General features: G+C 42.5%; 1 protein-coding gene across 2 annotated transcripts in view; it reads left to right on the plus strand.

The window, feature by feature from the left end:
• The window catches only part of GRB7 (growth factor receptor bound protein 7), a 297,736-nt gene extending 283,688 nt beyond the window's left edge, over positions 1-14,048 (plus strand). For both annotated transcript variants that reach the window (XM_082271983.1, XM_082271984.1), the window contains one exon: positions 13,296-14,048. In XM_082271983.1, the coding sequence (XP_082128109.1) occupies positions 13,296-13,442 (147 nt within the window). In that variant the 3' untranslated portion in view covers positions 13,443-14,048. The remainder of the gene's footprint in view (positions 1-13,295) is intronic.
• Positions 14,049-18,222: the final 4,174 nt, after the last annotated feature.

Genomic DNA, 18,222 nt, shown 5'->3' on the forward strand with positions numbered 1-18,222 from the left:
CAATCGAACCTGAAAATGTTGCATATTTACTAAACTGATTTTAGCTTGGAAATTGAAACCAAAGCATTCTTTAAATGACATTTTCACCATGATAGTATTATCACTCCTAGTATTGCTGTGATAAGATACCATTTATTGCAGTGTAAATTCCACCTAAGGTTTAAGCTAACCATACATTAGACACTTTCTTTTGTGAATTTCAAGATCACTACAACAAACACTTGTAATCACCAGAAACTAAACAATCTACAACTCACAAGTTTAAGCGATCACCATAATTTGGCCAGTTGTGGAGCCAAACCTGGGAAATTGGCAGCTTACTAAAAAAAAAATAATAATTATCGTTAAAAGTATTTAGTAAAGTCTGCAAAAATTACTTGATATTTCTGCTGGAGTTAGGTAAGGCAATTTTCATGCCATTTCCTTATAGTCGTTCAAAACCACCATTTTTTGTCTGGTTGTCTTGTAATTTCCACAAAAAATGTAAACAAATTTTTGATTGCACATGTATTGGAAAAAAAAAATATGTGCACATATTATTTTTTCCTATAGGAGCCTGCAAAGCATTGCACCCATGAGCAGTGCATCATGGATGCAATGCCAGGCTTTTCCAGACTTTCTCCAGCTCTATGCTCATACCAAGGTATGGACTTTTATTTGAAGACCTGGAGGAAGTGTCAATGAACTACAAATGCAAAGATTACCGCACTTGTATTCCACTGATACCTGCAAGTCAGTCTGCTGTGTTGGGTAGTTCATTTATTCACAGGTCTCTGTGAATGAATGACTCGGCTGAGCGTTACCAATTTCAAAAGTGACATCTGCTGTGAGGAGAAGATCCCCGCACACTGACATGGGGAAGGGGGCTTTTTGTGGGGTGGAGGGTTTAGGGCTTATTTGCACCATGTTGCACCCTAAATATGTGTGTAACACAGTGAAAAAGGTGAAGTTAGGTCTTAAATCAGCACGTGTATGGCCAGCTTTGTTATGGGTTCAGTTCTGGTCAGTTCAGTGCTGGTCTTACACAAGATGTTCTTAGCTATTTTCAGCCAACTTTTGATTGTGAAGGTAGGGATCAGGTTTAACCTAGTCTTAACAGACAGTTCTTGATTTTGGCAGTTGGCAGTAGATTATCTTTGATCTGTTTAGTTGTGTCTGCAATCATAAACAAAGTGGTTCAAGTTGGCACAAAACCGTTTTCACCAATATGTATGTTAGGATTAGTAGAACAGGCTTACTACTGTAATGTTAGCCATCCATACTACAGTTTTGAAACATTACTACTACTATTATTATTATATTATTTTTATACAGGATTTATATAGCGCCAACAGTTTGCGCAGCGCTTAACAAAATGAAGGCAGACATTACAGTTACACTACAATTTGGAACAAAAGGAATCAGAAGGCCCTGCTCATTAGAGCTTACAATCTAAAAGGGAGGGTCAATTGATACAAAAGGAAATAGCTGTGGGGCATGAGCTGATGGAGCAAGTGAAACAGTGTTATTAGTTAGTAGCCGGATAGGCTTCTTTAAAGAGAAGGGTTTTCAGGGATCGTCTGAAGATGGATAGATTAGGGGACAGTCGGACAGATTGGGGTAGAGAGTTCCAAAGAATGGGAGAAGCTCTGGAGAAATCCTGGAGGCGAGCATGGGAAGAGGTGACAAGGGAGTCAATTTTCAACTAGCTTGCATTGCAATATTGAGCAGATAGATCGAGGCAACCCACTACCAGCAATTTCTTTTAAACTCGTAAATGATCACATCAGGTTGTATTTCCTCCTTCAATCATTTTTTTTAATCAAAACCTGGTTAAGGGGTTTTATGAAGTTTAGGATCTGTGAGTAATACTTTTCACATGCAGTAAATTGAGTGTTGTGTGAGGAGTGCATAATGCATGAAGAAAAGTTATTTGTTTTGTAAATTGAGTGCTGAAATACCCAATGTCAAAGCTCAAACACCAAGTCGAATTTTAGCAGCTGAAATGTGCTTCTACCTAATTGGCTGCCATCCTCGTCCCTAAATTGACATTGATTTTGCAGCTGGTTCTGCCTCAAGTGGTTGTAAAGCCTCAAGGTTTTTATTTTTAATGCATTCTATGCATTAAGGTGAAAACCTTCTGTGCTGCAGCTCCCCTCCCAGACCCCCTTTTTCTTACCTGAGCCCGATCCGATCCAGTTATGTGCACAAGCGCAGCGGCTCCACCTGCTATCTCTCTCCTCATTGGACAAATTGATAGCAGCAGAAGCCATTGACTCCCACTGCTGTCAATCATATCCAGTGACAGGATCAAGGGGCGGGGCCGAGCCTCGCTGTCTGTGTCAATGGATGCAGAAGCGGGACTCGGGAGCGAACCTGCATGGGTGCCCCCAGGTAAAGCAGCTTTCCATGGGAGCACCTGATTAAGAGAAGGGGCCTGGTGCTCCGGTGGGGTACCCTAGAAGAAGAGGATTGGGGCTGCTCTGTGCAAAATGTATGCACAGAGCAGGTAAGTATAGACATGTTTGTTATTTTTATTTTTTTTAAAAAACGAGGGTTTGAAACCCCTTTAAGCCAGCCATGCATGGATCGAATTCCGAACAAATTTTCTTTCAAAAATCAGAAATTGTGTGCATTTTGTGATCCTATGGTGCCACCATTTGATTTCGAAAATCGATCAACAAAGCCTTCATTTTTCCCCCACGATTCTTCCATCATTGATTAGAAATTAATTTGTTTTTCCAAAAAATTTCCAATATGCCCGATCACTGAAATTAAATGGGCGTGCGAAAACCGCCTGTTGCTGCAGCCCACTAATGGTGCGAAATTCGAAAGAAAATTCTTAGTTACGAATTCGAGCCATGTATGCCCTGCTTTAGACTAGTATATCATATTCCTGCATATATAGGAAAAGTTACAAATTCGATACTATTGCTATTTCTTTTAGATTCAGCGGTGTATTTACTATAGCAGTATGTAATGTTAATCTAGCTTTGCCATAAAAAGAAACTGCTGACAGATATAAAGTGCGGGTACCTAGAGGTTCTTGGACATTTCATTGCCCCCTCTACACCTAAGTGCCATGTTCATTGGGCAAAGCTTTGACGCTTGCTGGAAGTGTTAAAGCTTGCTTTTCCTCCTCCCATTAAGTAGCCCATTATAGTGATTTGCCAGTAGGAATATATGCCAAATCTCATACACTACCATGAACTAGTTGTGCCTTGCGCAATCAAATCTGCCCAATATTCAGGCACTGAAACCTACTGCATGTTACCTGTATGCACCTCCAAATGCCTGTCCTTTGTCACTTTAACAAGAAAAAAAAAAGGCTGACAATTATAGAGTTGATTTAAAAAAAAAAAAAAAAAAAAACTCCCCATCACATGTTTGGTTTTCAAAGTAAAGACAGCTTTATTTTATTTACAAAGTGAACATTATCTACTGCTTTAGTAAATCAACCTCAATGACTACCTGGCTCCAGAGACCTGGCCAGTCCCAAGTTACACCCTTGCTGATATGCATTTCTGGGCATGCTTTCAGCAACATCTGATTCATTTTATGATGAATCGGCATTGTAGTTTTAGTCAGCTTTCCGTCAAACTATTATTAACTGGGTGTATTTAGTCATTTAGGATTGAACGCCTATAATATTTAAGGACAAGATTTAAAAAAAACTGTTGACTTAACATATTGCTGAACACAACAATTTTGTAATTAACAACCTTTTTATTACTTTTGTAATTTTTCTATGAAGGATATTGGGTGAAATTTACACATTCTAATATGTTAGTCGCATTGTCTGCAAATATGGCCAGATCTAGGGGGTTGCTGGGTTAGGCTACGAACCCCCAGATTTCAGTTGCGCCCCCCAAAGCCATCAATTCTCCTACTCCTGCCTCCAGGACCGCCAAAAAGGGTATACAGTCAGACACGGGTCCCATAAGGTCTGCGGGGATGGGCAGCAGGAAGCATGTACATAAGGTTGCCACTATCTCCCTTTAATAAGAAATGATCCCCTTTACCTGTCCCCCCGGTCCGACTACATGGTAGCCGGCTGAGTGATGTCAAGAGGGAAGGGCTTAAGAGAGAAATTAATACACCCATCGGCTGAGGAGGCAGCAGGAGGCGGGCTGAACTTTTTCCCACTCCCTCTCCAGCCAATGGGAACACAGGGTGTACTGTCCATCATCACAATTAGGTCTTCATCCTGCGGTCTTCCTGGGTCGGTGTGGGATGGACCGGCTCTGCTAGAAGATCCTGCCAGTGATTGAGGTGAGGGAGGAGTGGAGTGTTTTAGGCCAGCAGTAATAATGGGTAAAGCCACCCATATTGCTGTATTTTTACCAGGGTGAAAGTAACCTTTCACCTGTGCAGCATAGATGTCGGCTTATTGTCACCATGTAAAAAGGACAGCAATGTAGCTAGTGCTCTGGAAAGCAATCTGCGGTGGATCGCTTTTTAGAGTGTGGCTAAGCAGCCAAGGTTTTTCTTTTTGCCAAACGGCAGTTTATAATAAGGATAATGTGCTGCAACTGCAAGCCAAGAGTTATTGCTCACAGCTACAGCGATGCTGCCTGTAAACTCACATGCTGCATTAAGTTTGCTGCAGCCTGTGAATAGCTTCCTCCAGCTGTGTTTTAGACTTTAGGTGGGAGGCCAGGGGCAGTGAAACTTCAGCTCAGCCACCTGTTTTTACCACCCCCTGGCCACCTGTGTGTAACGCTCCTGCGTTTCTTATATGGTGTGGATTGTCAGCTGCAGAAATAGTTCCACGTCAGTAGTCATGTAAGAGATATGCTGAGATACCATTCCCAACCTCAATGACTCATCATGTGTGGAAGGTCTTATTTCAGCCAGTAAATACAAACAATTAGCAAACTGGTTCCTAGAGTGACTTTATGTATGTGGTAACACAATGATGAAGGTTGAGGGATAGGTTGAGTGGAGGTGGTAGGTGATAGACACTTGAAGGTGAGACAGTAGCAGATGGATGCAGGAAGGTTTAGCAATGTTGTATGATAGCAGATGATAGAATAGCAGGTGGACATACAAAAGAGATCAACCCAGTGCAGAAAAGTAGCAGTAGTCTCAAGAGCTAGCAATCTAGTTATGCAGATGTGATAAACAGTCTTTACTATGCAGAGCTAGATAGTGTAAGCTTAGTATAAGTTTATAGAGAATTCCCCTGCGGGGTACTTAGCACTATTAGCGATACAGCCGAAGGGTGGTTCAGGAGAGGCGGATGATCCAGTAGCGGGATACAGGGATCAGCGCAGCGAGGTTCCGTCAGCGAAGTAAGCTTGCAAGCATGGAAGCTTCAAGCAAGGTTAGCATCCAGGTAAGGGTGTTTGAACGAACACATGTGAGTGAGAACCGGCGCTTTAAATAGCCATCTAGTCCGGCGCTGGGTGATGACAGCTCCAGTCTTAAAGGTGTATGCGCACCTTTCCAAAACTAAATGGTGGGGCGCATACACTTGTGGAAAGTGTAATTTAGGGTACCAAAGGTACCGGAACATTACAATACCCCCCCCTTAAGGCCTGCTCCTGAAGGCCTCTGGCCCTGGTTTGTCTGGGTATCTCGCATGAAAATTGCGGATTAATCTAGGGGCATGTATGTCAGAGGTGTTTAGCCAGGTGTCGTCTTGGGGCCCATAGTTCTTCCATCTAACCAAGTACTGAAGTCTTCTTCTGTAGATACGAGAATCCAGAATCTCTTTTATCTCGTATTCTTCTCCACCTTCAACTTGTACAGGAGGGGGAGGTGGAATATTAGGCCTTATTCCTTGGTCCGGAACATGGGGTTTTAGTAGCGACACATGGAAAATGGGATGGATTTTTAGGTCCATTGGCAATGTAAGCTGCACTGCAGCTTTTCCAATAAGTTTCTTGATTGGGAAAGGTCCCAAGAACAGAGGTCCAAGCTTTTTGCTAGGGATCTTCAGTCTCAAGTTTTTTGTTGAGAGCCAAACGAGGTCCCCGATAGTATACTGTGGAGAAGGTCTTCTACGAAGATCATAGTACTTCTTTTGTTGACTATGAGCGTGTGCAATGGTAGTATTTAGTAAACCCAGAGAATCCTTTATTTGGGTAAGATAGTCTGAGGCTACTGGGTTATTTGAAGGAAGGATGCGTGGAGGGAGAATAGAGGGATGGAACCCATAGTTCAAGTAGAACGGACTCTGCTTGGTTGTACTGTGAGTTGCGTTGTTGTAGGCAAATTCTGCCAGGGGGAGAAGATCCAACCAATCATCCTGTTGGTAAGAAGTGTAACAACGTAAATACTGCTCGATGCATTGGTTGACTCTTTCAGTCTGTCCGTTGGTCTGCGGATGGTAAGGAGAAGTGAGCTTCCGCTCAATCCGTAGTATGTGACATAGTTCTTGCCAGAATTTAGAAATAAATTGGGATCCACGGTCAGACAGAAGAGTTTTTGGGATACCATGTAATCTGAAGACATGTTTCATCAGGAGTTCTGCCGTTTGTTTGGACGAAGGTAGTCTGCGAATAGCAATGAAATGTTCCATCTTTGTCAGATGGTCCATTGACACCAAGATGGTATTAAATCCTTTGGAAGGAGGCAATTCTACGATGAAGTCCAATGACAAAACCTCCCATGGAGTTTGGGGTATTGGTAGACTGCATAGTAGACCGGATGGTCTCGTAGTGTCAATTTTGGACCTGGCACAGACATTGCATGAAGAGACGAATTTTTGTATAGATGTTTTCATGTCAGGCCACCAGAATTGTCGAGAAATCAAATTGAAAGTCTTTGTCATACCCATATGTCCTGCCATAGGCACATCATGCGATAATTCCAAGATCTTGGTGCGTAGGGTAGGTGGTATGTAAAGTTTGTCGTTGTAGTAGAGGAAGCCTTCTGCATCAGTATTTAGTTGTGGTGGGGGTGAATCCAAACTTATACCATGCAGAACCTCTTCCTTTAAGGAACGGACAACTCCAATAATGCGTTTGTGAGGTATTATAGGAACGGAAGGGATTTCAAAGTAGTTTTCTTCAGTTAGTCGTGATAGTGCATCCGCCTTTTTGTTCTTATCTGCAGGTGTGTAGGTCACTAGGAAGTTAAACCTTAGAAAGAATAGTGACCATCATACCTGTCGATGCGAGAGAGTTTTGCTAGTCTGAAGATATTGGAGGTTTTTATGGTCCGTGTATATAATTATTGGTAATTGGGTGCCTTCGAGTAAATGTCGCCAATTCTCCAGAGCCAATTTTATAGCAAGCAGTTCCTTTTCACCCACGGGGTAATTTATCTCGGGACTGCTCAGGGATTTAGAAAAAAAAGCGACTGGATGAAGTGGTGAAGTGTGGGTAGGTCGTTGGGAGAGTATTGCTCCTACTGCCATGTTTGACGCATCTACCTCCAGAATGTATTGGAGGGATGGGTCTGGATGGCGTAATATGGGAGCGGAAGTAAACCTTGTCTTTAACAAGTGGAAAGCCTTATTTGCTTCTTCTGACCATTTAAATGGTATTTTTATGCTAGTGAGCTGTGTGAGGGGTCTCACAATAGCAGAAAAGTTTTTTATGAACTTCCTGTAGAAATTTGAAAATCCCAGGAATCGCTGTAGCGCCTTGCGTGTAGTTGGTGTAGGCCAATCCTGAATGCAGGATATTTTACTCATGTCCATCTCGATTCCTGTTTTGGATATGATGTAGCCTAGAAAGAGTACCTCATATTTATGGAACAAGCATTTCTTCAGCTTCACATAAAGATTATGTGCAAGCAATCTCGATAATACAAGTCTTACATGTCTTATGTGTTCAGACAGGGTCCGTGAATATATAAGTATATCGTCCAGATATACCACAACACAGACATCTAGTAAGTCTTTAAAAATATCGTTTATAAATCGTTGGAAAACTGCAGGGGCATTGCATAGGCCGAATGGCATCACAAGATATTCGAACAATCCGTATCTAGTTCTGAATGCAGTCTTCCACTCGTGTCCATCACGGATTCGAATGAGATTGTATGCTCCTTTCAAGTCTAATTTTGAAAAATAGGTAGCTCCACGCACCTGCTCAATGAGCTCAGGGATAAGCGGTAGAGGATAGCGATCTTTTATTGTGATAGCATTCAATTTCCTGTAGTCGATGATAGGTCTGAGACTTGAATCTTTATTGCGAACAAAAAAGAGTCCTGCTGCTGTGGAAGAAGTGGAAGGTCTAATAAAACCTTTTTCCAAGTTCTCATCCAAATAGGTTTTGAGATGGGCAAGTTCATCCTGTGAAAGAGGATAAACATGACCGAACGGCAATTTGCTATTTGGGAGTAGATCAATGCTACAATCATAGTCTCGATGAGGAGGTAATGCTTGAGAATTTTTCTCAAGAAAAACCTCAGAAAGATCCTGATAACATAGTGGTGCAATCTCATCTGTCACCACAGACAGAATCTTCCCGGAAAACGGGAGGTTACACGTTTCCTCGCAATAACAAGAAGGGAAGGTCAAGGACCGTTTCTTCCAATCTATGGTTGGTTGGTGTGTGTGCAACCAGGGAAGTCCCAACACAATGGGAAAGTGGGGTGATGGTATTAAATCGAAGGTAGAAGTCTCCCTATGAGACTCGTTAATAGTGACTAGAAGTGCTTGTGTCTGATTGGTGATCGGACCAGAGGATAACGGAACACCGGTAATAAGACTTACTGAGACAGGTTTGAGTTTAGAAATAATAGGAATTTTATTTAAAGCAGCAAAACATATATCCATATAATTTCCACAAGATCCTGTGTCAATCATGGCCTTAGTAGTAATCCTGTTCTGGTCCCACTGTAATGTCAAAAAAACAGAAATGTAGGGGTTAGTGAATGAAGTTGTCAATCCTCCTAGGGAGACATGTGAACACTCACCCTTCTTTTTGTTGACTAGGGGACAGACGTTTATCTTGTGATCCGGGGATGCACAGTACAAGCAGAGATTTTCATTTCGTCTTTTGGCTTTTTCCATAGTTGATAGCGGTGGGCGTATGGTTCCTATCTCCATAGGAACGGGGTCAACGGCCAGACTCCGAGAGGAAACGGATAATGGCATTCCCATCTTTTCAGCCTTTCTTTCTCGTAGTCTTCTATCTGTGATAATACTAAGTTGTATTAGTGCATCCAGGGTTTTTGGCAGATCCGCTTGGGCGAGTTCGTCCTTAACGGTTTCTGATAGGCCAAGCCTAAATTGGGTTTTCAGAGATGCATCATTCCATTCTGAATCAAGGGTCCATCTCTTGAACTCTGCGACAAAGTCTTCTACAGGCCTCCTTCCTTGTTTCAAGGATCTTAACTGAAGATCAGCAGTACTCTGCCTATTGGGGTCATCATATAGGCTAGTGAGCTCTGCCAGGAACAAGGCATAGGAGTTGAGAAGCGGGTCGTTTTTCTCAAAAAGAGAATCTGCCCAGGCTCGAGGATCGTTTGATAGGTAAGAAATAATAGTACAAACCTTAATGTGATCAGTAAGGTAGGTACGAGGTTTTAGCAAAAAAAGTAATTCACATGCGTTTTTAAATTCGCAAATTTTTTTGCGATCGCCTGTAAATACCAAAGGGGGATTTATCTTGGGTTCAGGGGACTGAGCAGAGGTAAGTTGTGTCAGTCTAATTACCTGCTGCGACAGAGCCTGATTGTCTTCTTTTAATTCAGCAAGTGCGTGTATTAACGCAGATACTTGCTGTTTTAATTGTGTCACCTGAGTGGTTATTTCTGCTGAATCCATTTTTTGGTTCGTTCAATCTGTAACGCTCCTGCGTTTCTTATATGGTGTGGATTGTCAGCTGCAGAAATAGTTCCACGTCAGTAGTCATGTAAGAGATATGCTGAGATACCATTCCCAACCTCAATGACTCATCATGTGTGGAAGGTCTTATTTCAGCCAGTAAATACACACAATTAGCAAACTGGTTCCTAGAGTGACTTTATGTATGTGGTAACACAATGATGAAGGTTGAGGGATAGGTTGAGTGGCGGTGGTAGGTGATAGACACTTGAAGGTGAGACAGTAGCAGATGGATGCAGGAAGGTTTAGCAATGTTGTATGATAGCAGATGATAGAATAGCAGATGGACATACAAAAGAGATCAACCCAGTGCAGAAACGTAGCAGTAGTCTCAAGAGCTAGCAATCTAGTTATGCAGATGTGATAAACAGTCTTTACTATGCAGAGCTAGATAGTGTAAGCTTAGTATAAGTTTATAGAGAATTCCCCTGCGGGGTACTTAGCACTATTAGCGATACAGCCAAAGGGTGGTTCAGGAGAGGCGGATGATCCAGTAGCGGGATACAGGGATCAGCGCAGCGAGGTTCCGTCAGCGAAGTAAGCTTGCAAGCATGGAAGCTTCAAGCAAGGTTAGCATCCAGGTAAGGGTGTTTGAACGAACACATGTGAGTGAGAACCGGCGCTTTAAATAGCCATCTAGTCCGGCGCTGGGTGATGACAGCTCCAGTCTTAAAGGTGTATGCGCACCTTTCCAAAAGTAAATGGTGGGGCGCATACACTTGTGGAAAGTGTAATTTAGGGTACCAAAGGTACCGGAACATTACACTGTGTGAATGATGTAAGGGAGGCTCTTGGGACCTTGAGGCAACGGGGAGGAACTCCAGGGACCTTTTTGTAAGGGGGGGGGGATGTTGGGGGCCCTGATTTAATATGGGGGGCTCCTGGGACCGTAATGTAAGGAAGAGGGGGGCCCTGATGTAAAGGAGGGACTCTGGGGACTCTTCTTCACCTAAAGTGAGCATTCATTTTTTTATATATTGTGTTGTATTGCTTCCTACAAATAATTCAATAATTATTTGGAGTACGAGAATCTCCCATAATCCCATGCTTACTCTTGTTCTATTGTTATGTTAGTTGGATCACCATGTCTTTCTTGCAGGTTTACATTTACTTTGACATGGGCGCCTCAATGTAGCTAATTCCGCTTGCTCAGTGGGGGATCTCTCCGCTGATCCCCACTGAGCAGGCAGATAACAGGTTTGTGTCGTGATCGGATCGCCCGTGTGAAAGGGACCTAAGGCTGACATGCTGATGAAAAGCCAAATGGAATACAGAAGAGTTTTGAATAAGATAAGCACAACTCAAAAAAGGGCTTATTTAAAGGAACTAAACCTTCCTATCCTTTACAACCAAGGAAGTTGCCATCTTAGTCTCTGTTTGATTTGCAGTTGCCCTGGTGTTGCACAGTTCAGTTATGAAACCATTTGATAGCTTGACAGTTTAATTGAGGACACAAGGAATAGTGATAGCTATCATTTACAACATGTCTTTAATGTAACTGTTTTGGGAAGTTAAAGTGGAACTAAACCCACTGATTTAAAGTGGAACTAAACCCTCCTATCCTTTACAATCAAGGAAGATGCCATCTTGGGTTCTGATCTGCAGCTGCCATGGTGCTGCACATGTGATCAGCTATGACAGCAGTCTTTTGATGGCATGACAGTTCGGCTGAGAGCTAACAAAAGCACACTAGTAGCTTTAACGGTCATAATCTAAGGCATGCCTTGAATGTAAGTGTTTTGGGAAACCAATAAATTAGTTCGGATTTAACTGTCTCCCAAAAGGGTTGCATTTTAGGCATGACTTCGATTATGACCGTTAAATGTACTAGTGTGCTTATGTTAGCTCTTAGCCGAACTGTCATGCCATCAAATGACTGCTGTCATAGCTGTTCACATGTGCAGCACCATGGCAACTCTGCATTAAGGAGAGGAAATAAGTCTTATACCTATGTCACACTTGTGATCCTGTTTGTGGCAAGTACTCAGGACCTTAATAGGTATGGGGAGAAGACTTCCTTGCCAGCTGGATCCGCAGGGCATCACTCCCTTGCTGCAAATATGATACAGAATGTAAGCATTTTAGAGATTGAGTGTTTTACCTCCTGGCTGTGTCCTCAATAGTGATCCAGCTGCAACATTTGCATTAAAGTCTATCATGCATGGCAAAGCAACAAGTTTTCTTAAAGTGTAAGTTCACCATTACAGAAAATCTGTAAGGTGAACATACACTGGACCTCCTCCTCATCCCCCCAATCCCGCTGTACCAGTGTCCCATGATCATCCACAGTCAGACACCGGGACACCACCTCACCGGTCCGGGAATTTAAAAATACTGTAGCTGCTGACTTTTATCTTAAACCCTTGGGGGAATCAAAAATGGAGAAAGATCTGGGAGTCTTGGTTGATGATAGATTAGGCAACAGCATGCAATGTCAAGTGGCAGCTGCCAAAGCCAGCAGAATAGTAGCATGCATAAAGAAAGGAATGTATTCCAGAGATAAGACTATAATCCTTCCACTTTATAAAACTCTGGTCCGACCGCATCTGGAGTATTCTGTCAAGTTCTGGTCGCCAGTCCTCAGGAGGGATGTGTTGGAGCTGGAGAGAGTCCAGAGAAGGGCAACTAAACTGATTAGGGGGTTGGAGGACCTTAACTATGAAGAGCGGCTGCAATCGCTCGATTTATTTTCCCTGGAGAAGAGACTTCTGAGGGGGGGACATGATAGCAATTTATAAATATCTTAATGGGGATCTCAGCTTAGATAAAAAGCTGTTGATTCGAAGGAACTGCATGAGGACTCGAGGACATACAATGCGATTAGAGGAGAAGCGTTTTAACCTCAGGCAACGAGGAGGGTTCTTTACTGTTAGGGCTACAAGATAGTGGAATTGTCTACCACAAGAGGTGGTTTCTGCGGGTAGTATGGTGGCTTTCAAAAGACTCTTAGACTTACATCTCAAGGATCAGGACATTAAGGGCTATGTGAGATGATTACAGCCACACACACCTACACAGGTTGAACTGGATGGACTATTGTCTTTATTCAACCTCACCTACTATGTAACTATGTAAAGACACTTACCTGTCCAGGATCGAGCAATGTCCTCACTGATTCCTCAAATGGCTTTGGGTCCAGGCACAGGCATCGTTGGTAAGGAAAGCAGGCAGTGAAGCCCTGTGGCTTCACAGCCGGTTTCCTACTGCACATGCGCAGATCGCACTGCGCTTTGTGAATTATCCCGCAGTCTTCAGGGACCTGTGATGGGGAAGGAGGGGAGCCAAACTTCCAGCTCAGATCGTCGCAGCGCATCTGAATGGAAGTGGGAGCGAGTACCTGTCAAAACCCGCCCCCCCCCCAAAAAAAAAGTGCCAAATGGAGGGGGAGGAAGGAATCCAAACAAGTGTAACTTCCCCTTTTCGGTGAAGTTCTGATTGAGGACCACAAAAGGTTTACTTTAAGTAAGGTAAGAAACTAGCAATATAAAATATACAATATCTTGTTTTATTCTGTTTTTTCCTACTCTAGTGTGAGGAAGATGGCAGACCCTTCTACTCTATGGATGACGGACAAACCAAATTTGTGGACCTTATTCAGCTGGTCGAGTTTCACCAGATCAACCGGGGTATTCTCCCATGTACTCTCAAGCACTATTGCACTTGTGTAGCACTGTAACCAAGTCCTGAATGCCACACTGTGAAGCTGGAGGAGGGCTTTTGAAGGAAACGCATTGACTTCAGATGGATTTTCCACCGACATGAATGATGTTCCACTATATCAGACTACTAAGTGAAAGCCAGCATGAGTCCAGTGCTGGTACTGGAGACATAAACATTACTAAATTGTTACTGTAAACCTCACCTTAGTGGATGCAGTTCTATCAGGAAGCACTCAAACAATAAGCTACGCCTTTTTTTCTTTTCTTTCTGATGGTACAGACTGTCTTGTGACAGCCAGATGACATTTGGTGGCTAAATTCCAGTGGAAGAGGAGCTTTCCATAATCTCCTAATGCCCGCTGAAAGATGGCAAGAGAAGGGCATCCGAGATGTGTCCAAGCAAGGAATGTTAAATGGTACATCTGTTGCTGAGCGCACTGTACTGTAAATATCTACAAGGCCAGTTCACTGTCACGTATTTTATGCAAAAAAATCCTAACAATATATTTTTGCCTTCTATTTCCTCTTATTTTTGTACAGACTGCTTTAACCTCAATCTACTTAATGAAGAGAGAAAAAAAATTATTTATATGTACCCAAAGGTGTCACATTAATAAAAAAAAAAAAGAAATGTTCACTATCCAGATATATGGGTGCTGTTTGGACCTGATGTTTATCTTTGGTAAAGTCCTGACAATAAACTACAGTATTAGACACAGCTAGGCCCCATGCAGTCTACAGTCAAGGGATTTGTCCACCAACAACCATGCTAAAGGCCACCTGCAGCCAAAACTATTTTCAGTTTTCAACAGGAAGGATTGGGAGACATGGATTTTGTTGGCACATTAGTTAATAAAATAGCTTTTTATTTAAATTCATATAAAAACAAGGAAAACGAGGTATTGAATATAAAAATATGACTTGAAATCAAGCCCAAAACTTATACAACTATGTAGCAGTTGTTAGAGTATTAATTCCATACAGAGATAGAAAAAATTCATACAAATCCTTAACCTTCCTAGCGGTATTCCCGAGCGTGACTCGGGGTTAGATTTTAGAGCCAAAAGCGGTAACACCGAGCCACACTCGGGGTACCGCTAGGAAGATGGCTGGATCCTGAAAGAGGTTTTACTTACCTTTTCTCCGGGATCCAGCGAAGTATGCGGGCGGTGTGCGGCGGCGGAGCTTCCTCCCGATCGTCTGCGAGCCCCGACTTCCGTCTCCGGCGACGTGCAAAATAATGGTACCGCTTTCAGCACCTAAAATCCAAAAGAATCATACCGCCAGGGAGGTTAAAGGAGTAAAAATACTCGACATCAGAGAAGTCTTGCCGACGGATTGCAGAGGGAACAATGGCCGTCCAACCAGACCGGCTGATGCTGTATTCAATAGGTCTTATACATATTCAATTGCTCTGTTCAATTGCTCAACATGTTTCGCCTTTTTCAAAGCTTCATCTTGAGCATTTTAATGAAATACTCTGTATAATAAACAAAAAAGTTTAAGAACCACATAGAAAGCATGAGATTGTTCATACATTGTTACAAAAATGCAACTACATAGGACTGAAAACTCCATAGTACATTTGTTGTATATATCCATTATATCAATTACTGACTGAAACCCAACATGTGATCAGATCAAAACCCATAAAGGCGCAGTGGGCAAAATGACCAAGGTGGCCCACTAACTGGTTACATGTGGGGGTCCACACTGTAGCATAAATGTATAAATGGTACATGGGACTGTATATTGTAAGGCAATATATGCATAGAAAAATTCAATTATACATACCTGTACAATTTTATAGAGTGAGACATCTGTCTCAACAATATTTGTAAGTAACGGGGAGGATGTCGTGGGTTTGTCGGAGCCTAATAAAGTTGATAGGTAAGTAAAGAGTCTTGGACATGTAGTAACCAGTGAATAGTAGGTGCCTGGCTGTCATCTGAATTTAAACAAAATACATATGTATATATACTTTTTCAGTTTTCTGTGGAGTATAAAAGGGGCCTCCATACTTTTTTTGCTGTCCTAATTGAAAAAATTCCCCCTTAATTCCTGTCCTGGTCACAGGTATCAGAAGCCCAATTCTCCCCAAAAGGGACGCAGATGCTAATTAAAACTAGCAGTGGCTTTAACCTGGCCTTATTCTACCCAAAACAGCCAAACTTGAAAAAAATGTTTTGTGTGGAATTGGGCTTTTATTTAATTTTTTTTTTTTTTTTTTTCATTTGATTGGTCCAGGTAAGTTATCTCTAATGCTGGGTAAACTACGTATTCACAGAATACAAGGCATTTTCTGAATGTACAAGGAAAGAGGAGGAGTGGATGAACGAGAGGACCCCCTTTTTTTAATCACAGAACACCTTGTAGTCCGTGAATAGAATACAAAACATTTTAAGGATGTATGTGGGGGTAGGAAAGAGCAGAGTAAATGACACTATCCTTCACTGTACAGTAGCCAGAAGATTACAGTAGTATCTGGAATGAATCCAATTAGGATTTAAGGATCCCCAGCAGCCATCCAGATGTAATATATTCGGCATTAAAGGTAATTTAGGCCCTTTCTACGCGAGGTGACATCGGCCAGGAGTCCGCCTACTCTGCAAGGAATCATTCCGCTGATACCCGCTGAGCAGGCGGATAGCTGGTCCATGCCTGCTTTGCTTATGCAGAGTGGACACAGCCCGCTCTCCTCTATGGGCAGTTGGATGTAAACGGGCCATCTGTTTACACCCGGCTGCCATCTGATCTGTCTATTTTTAGTGGCTAGGATGTCTATAGAGGACAATGGAGGGTCTGATTGGTTTGCTCGTGTGAAAGGGGCCTTACTTGGATCAACCAAAAGTAATAAAAAATGTTTTCTTTTCCTGGAATTCTACTTTAAGCAGTTAAAAGGTATCTGTAGGAATTTCTTTTCATTCATTAAGGGAAATGGGATTCAGTTAGTCTGATACAATTGGGTTGTACTGCTGCCTTTAGGAGGAATTGGACACTGCTGGAAAAAGTGTTGAGAAACCTGATATCTTCCCTCCTACTCTCTTTAATGCTTTGTTTTTGCTAGTGTCCTAGGGGGTTGGACATCTGTGCTGTTGACCTGGGCTCTATCTGGATCCATGGAGTTTTGGAGACTGTACTTCGGACCCCGCTGGACTGAAGACTGAAGGACCTGCCAGGAATATGACCTTTGGACACCGGACTCTGCTTGTGATGCTTTCAAGACATTTGTGTGCTGTGTTGGTTAGCATCAGAGCAATGTCAAGGTCCAGAGCCATGGCACAGCCTCTGGTGTGATCCAGTCTCTGAAGACTCAAGCTGTGTGGGCTGAGCATTAGTAGCTACTACATTTATGGAAACTTTTTGGGCTGCATTATTGCACCTATTTTGGTTGGTCTCTACGTCAATGTGTTGCCTCACCAGCTGGAGTGTCTCCATGCTCTGTTTCCGCTTTTTCAGCCTGAGGCAGCTGCTTTCCACCATTGCTCCTATTGCAAGAGACATGTCAGTTTACCTTGGTTAATCCCTGCTGCTGTCTACAGTGACCTGGTGACCTTCAGCCATGAACCTCTCCTGCTCTCAGCAGCTGGTTTGTGAGTACTTTTGGATTTACCTGGTGTTCTTAATTAGGTTACATCTGCTAAGCAGTGAAACATGTCGAATTCCAAGTGCAAGAGGAGCAGTCCCGTTAAATCATGCCTTTCACAGCTCATGATCCATTAACAGTTCCAAAGCAGTAAGCAGTGTCCCTCCTTAAGGACCTGACGCTGACAGCCTGGATCACTGTCCCCTGAAGCCCCAGCAAAAGAGGTAGAATGGATTTCAGCCTGGGCAGAACTCCCGTGTTTCAGCCTTGTCTGCCATTTACATTCTAGGAATGGTCAATAGGTGGCAGACTACCTCATCTGGCAGCACCTGTACCCGGGAATGGTCCCTAAACCCAGAAGTGTTAGGGTGTTGACCTGTGTCACAGATAGGGGGTCCTGGATTTAGACCTCTAGATTTAACATGAAACTGGATGGGCTTCGCTTTATAATTAAATGCTGCGCTGCTACTGGCCAACTAAAACCTCTACATTCAAAGATATAAACCACAAGTGTATACTATATTGAGTTGAGAATGATCATATCCAAAAATAAATCAAACTCATAAACAAAAAATATTGTGCAAAAGGAAAATAGTGAACCAAACATGTCCCAATTAATTAAGTCCAAAAATTGTGCACAATGACAAAAATATATTTACATATATATCTATAGTTTGTGCGATATTTGTATTTAGTGCAATCGCCACACACACATAATATAAAATTGTCAATGCTCGTGAATTAAACCATTGAGAGAACTCCAAGTGATGATTTAAAAAACATATTTTAGTGCAGCTTCTTTTCCGTACATGCAACAGTGCATCTCCTCAAGGTGCTCCCCCTCACCAGGAATAATCTCACCTGGGGTGGTGCGACCACCATAGTTATGTAGGGTCAAAAATCGCTTTTTAGCCTATTAATGGCTACATCCATCCTCCAATCTCCTCTTCAATCTCTTCTATAGAGGTTATGACAGTCCAGATAACATTTGTACAAGATATAAAAAGAGACCAATGGTGCTTATACCCTTTTAAAACCAATTTATTAACAAAGCCAAACTCAGGGTTCTCACTTTTTACTGGTGCTTCCAGCGCACCAGACAAAAAACAAACAAAGCTGTATATTCTGTTCCTGGGATAATTCCTTCTCTCTAAGCAAACAGCCTTCTGACATTCTCTAGTCCACAGCTCCATGCTGATTCCTGGTGCCGT

Source organism: Pelophylax lessonae, assembly GCF_965119305.1.
Source record: "Pelophylax lessonae genome assembly, chromosome: 11".
NCBI classification, from domain to species: domain Eukaryota; kingdom Metazoa; phylum Chordata; class Amphibia; order Anura; family Ranidae; genus Pelophylax; species Pelophylax lessonae.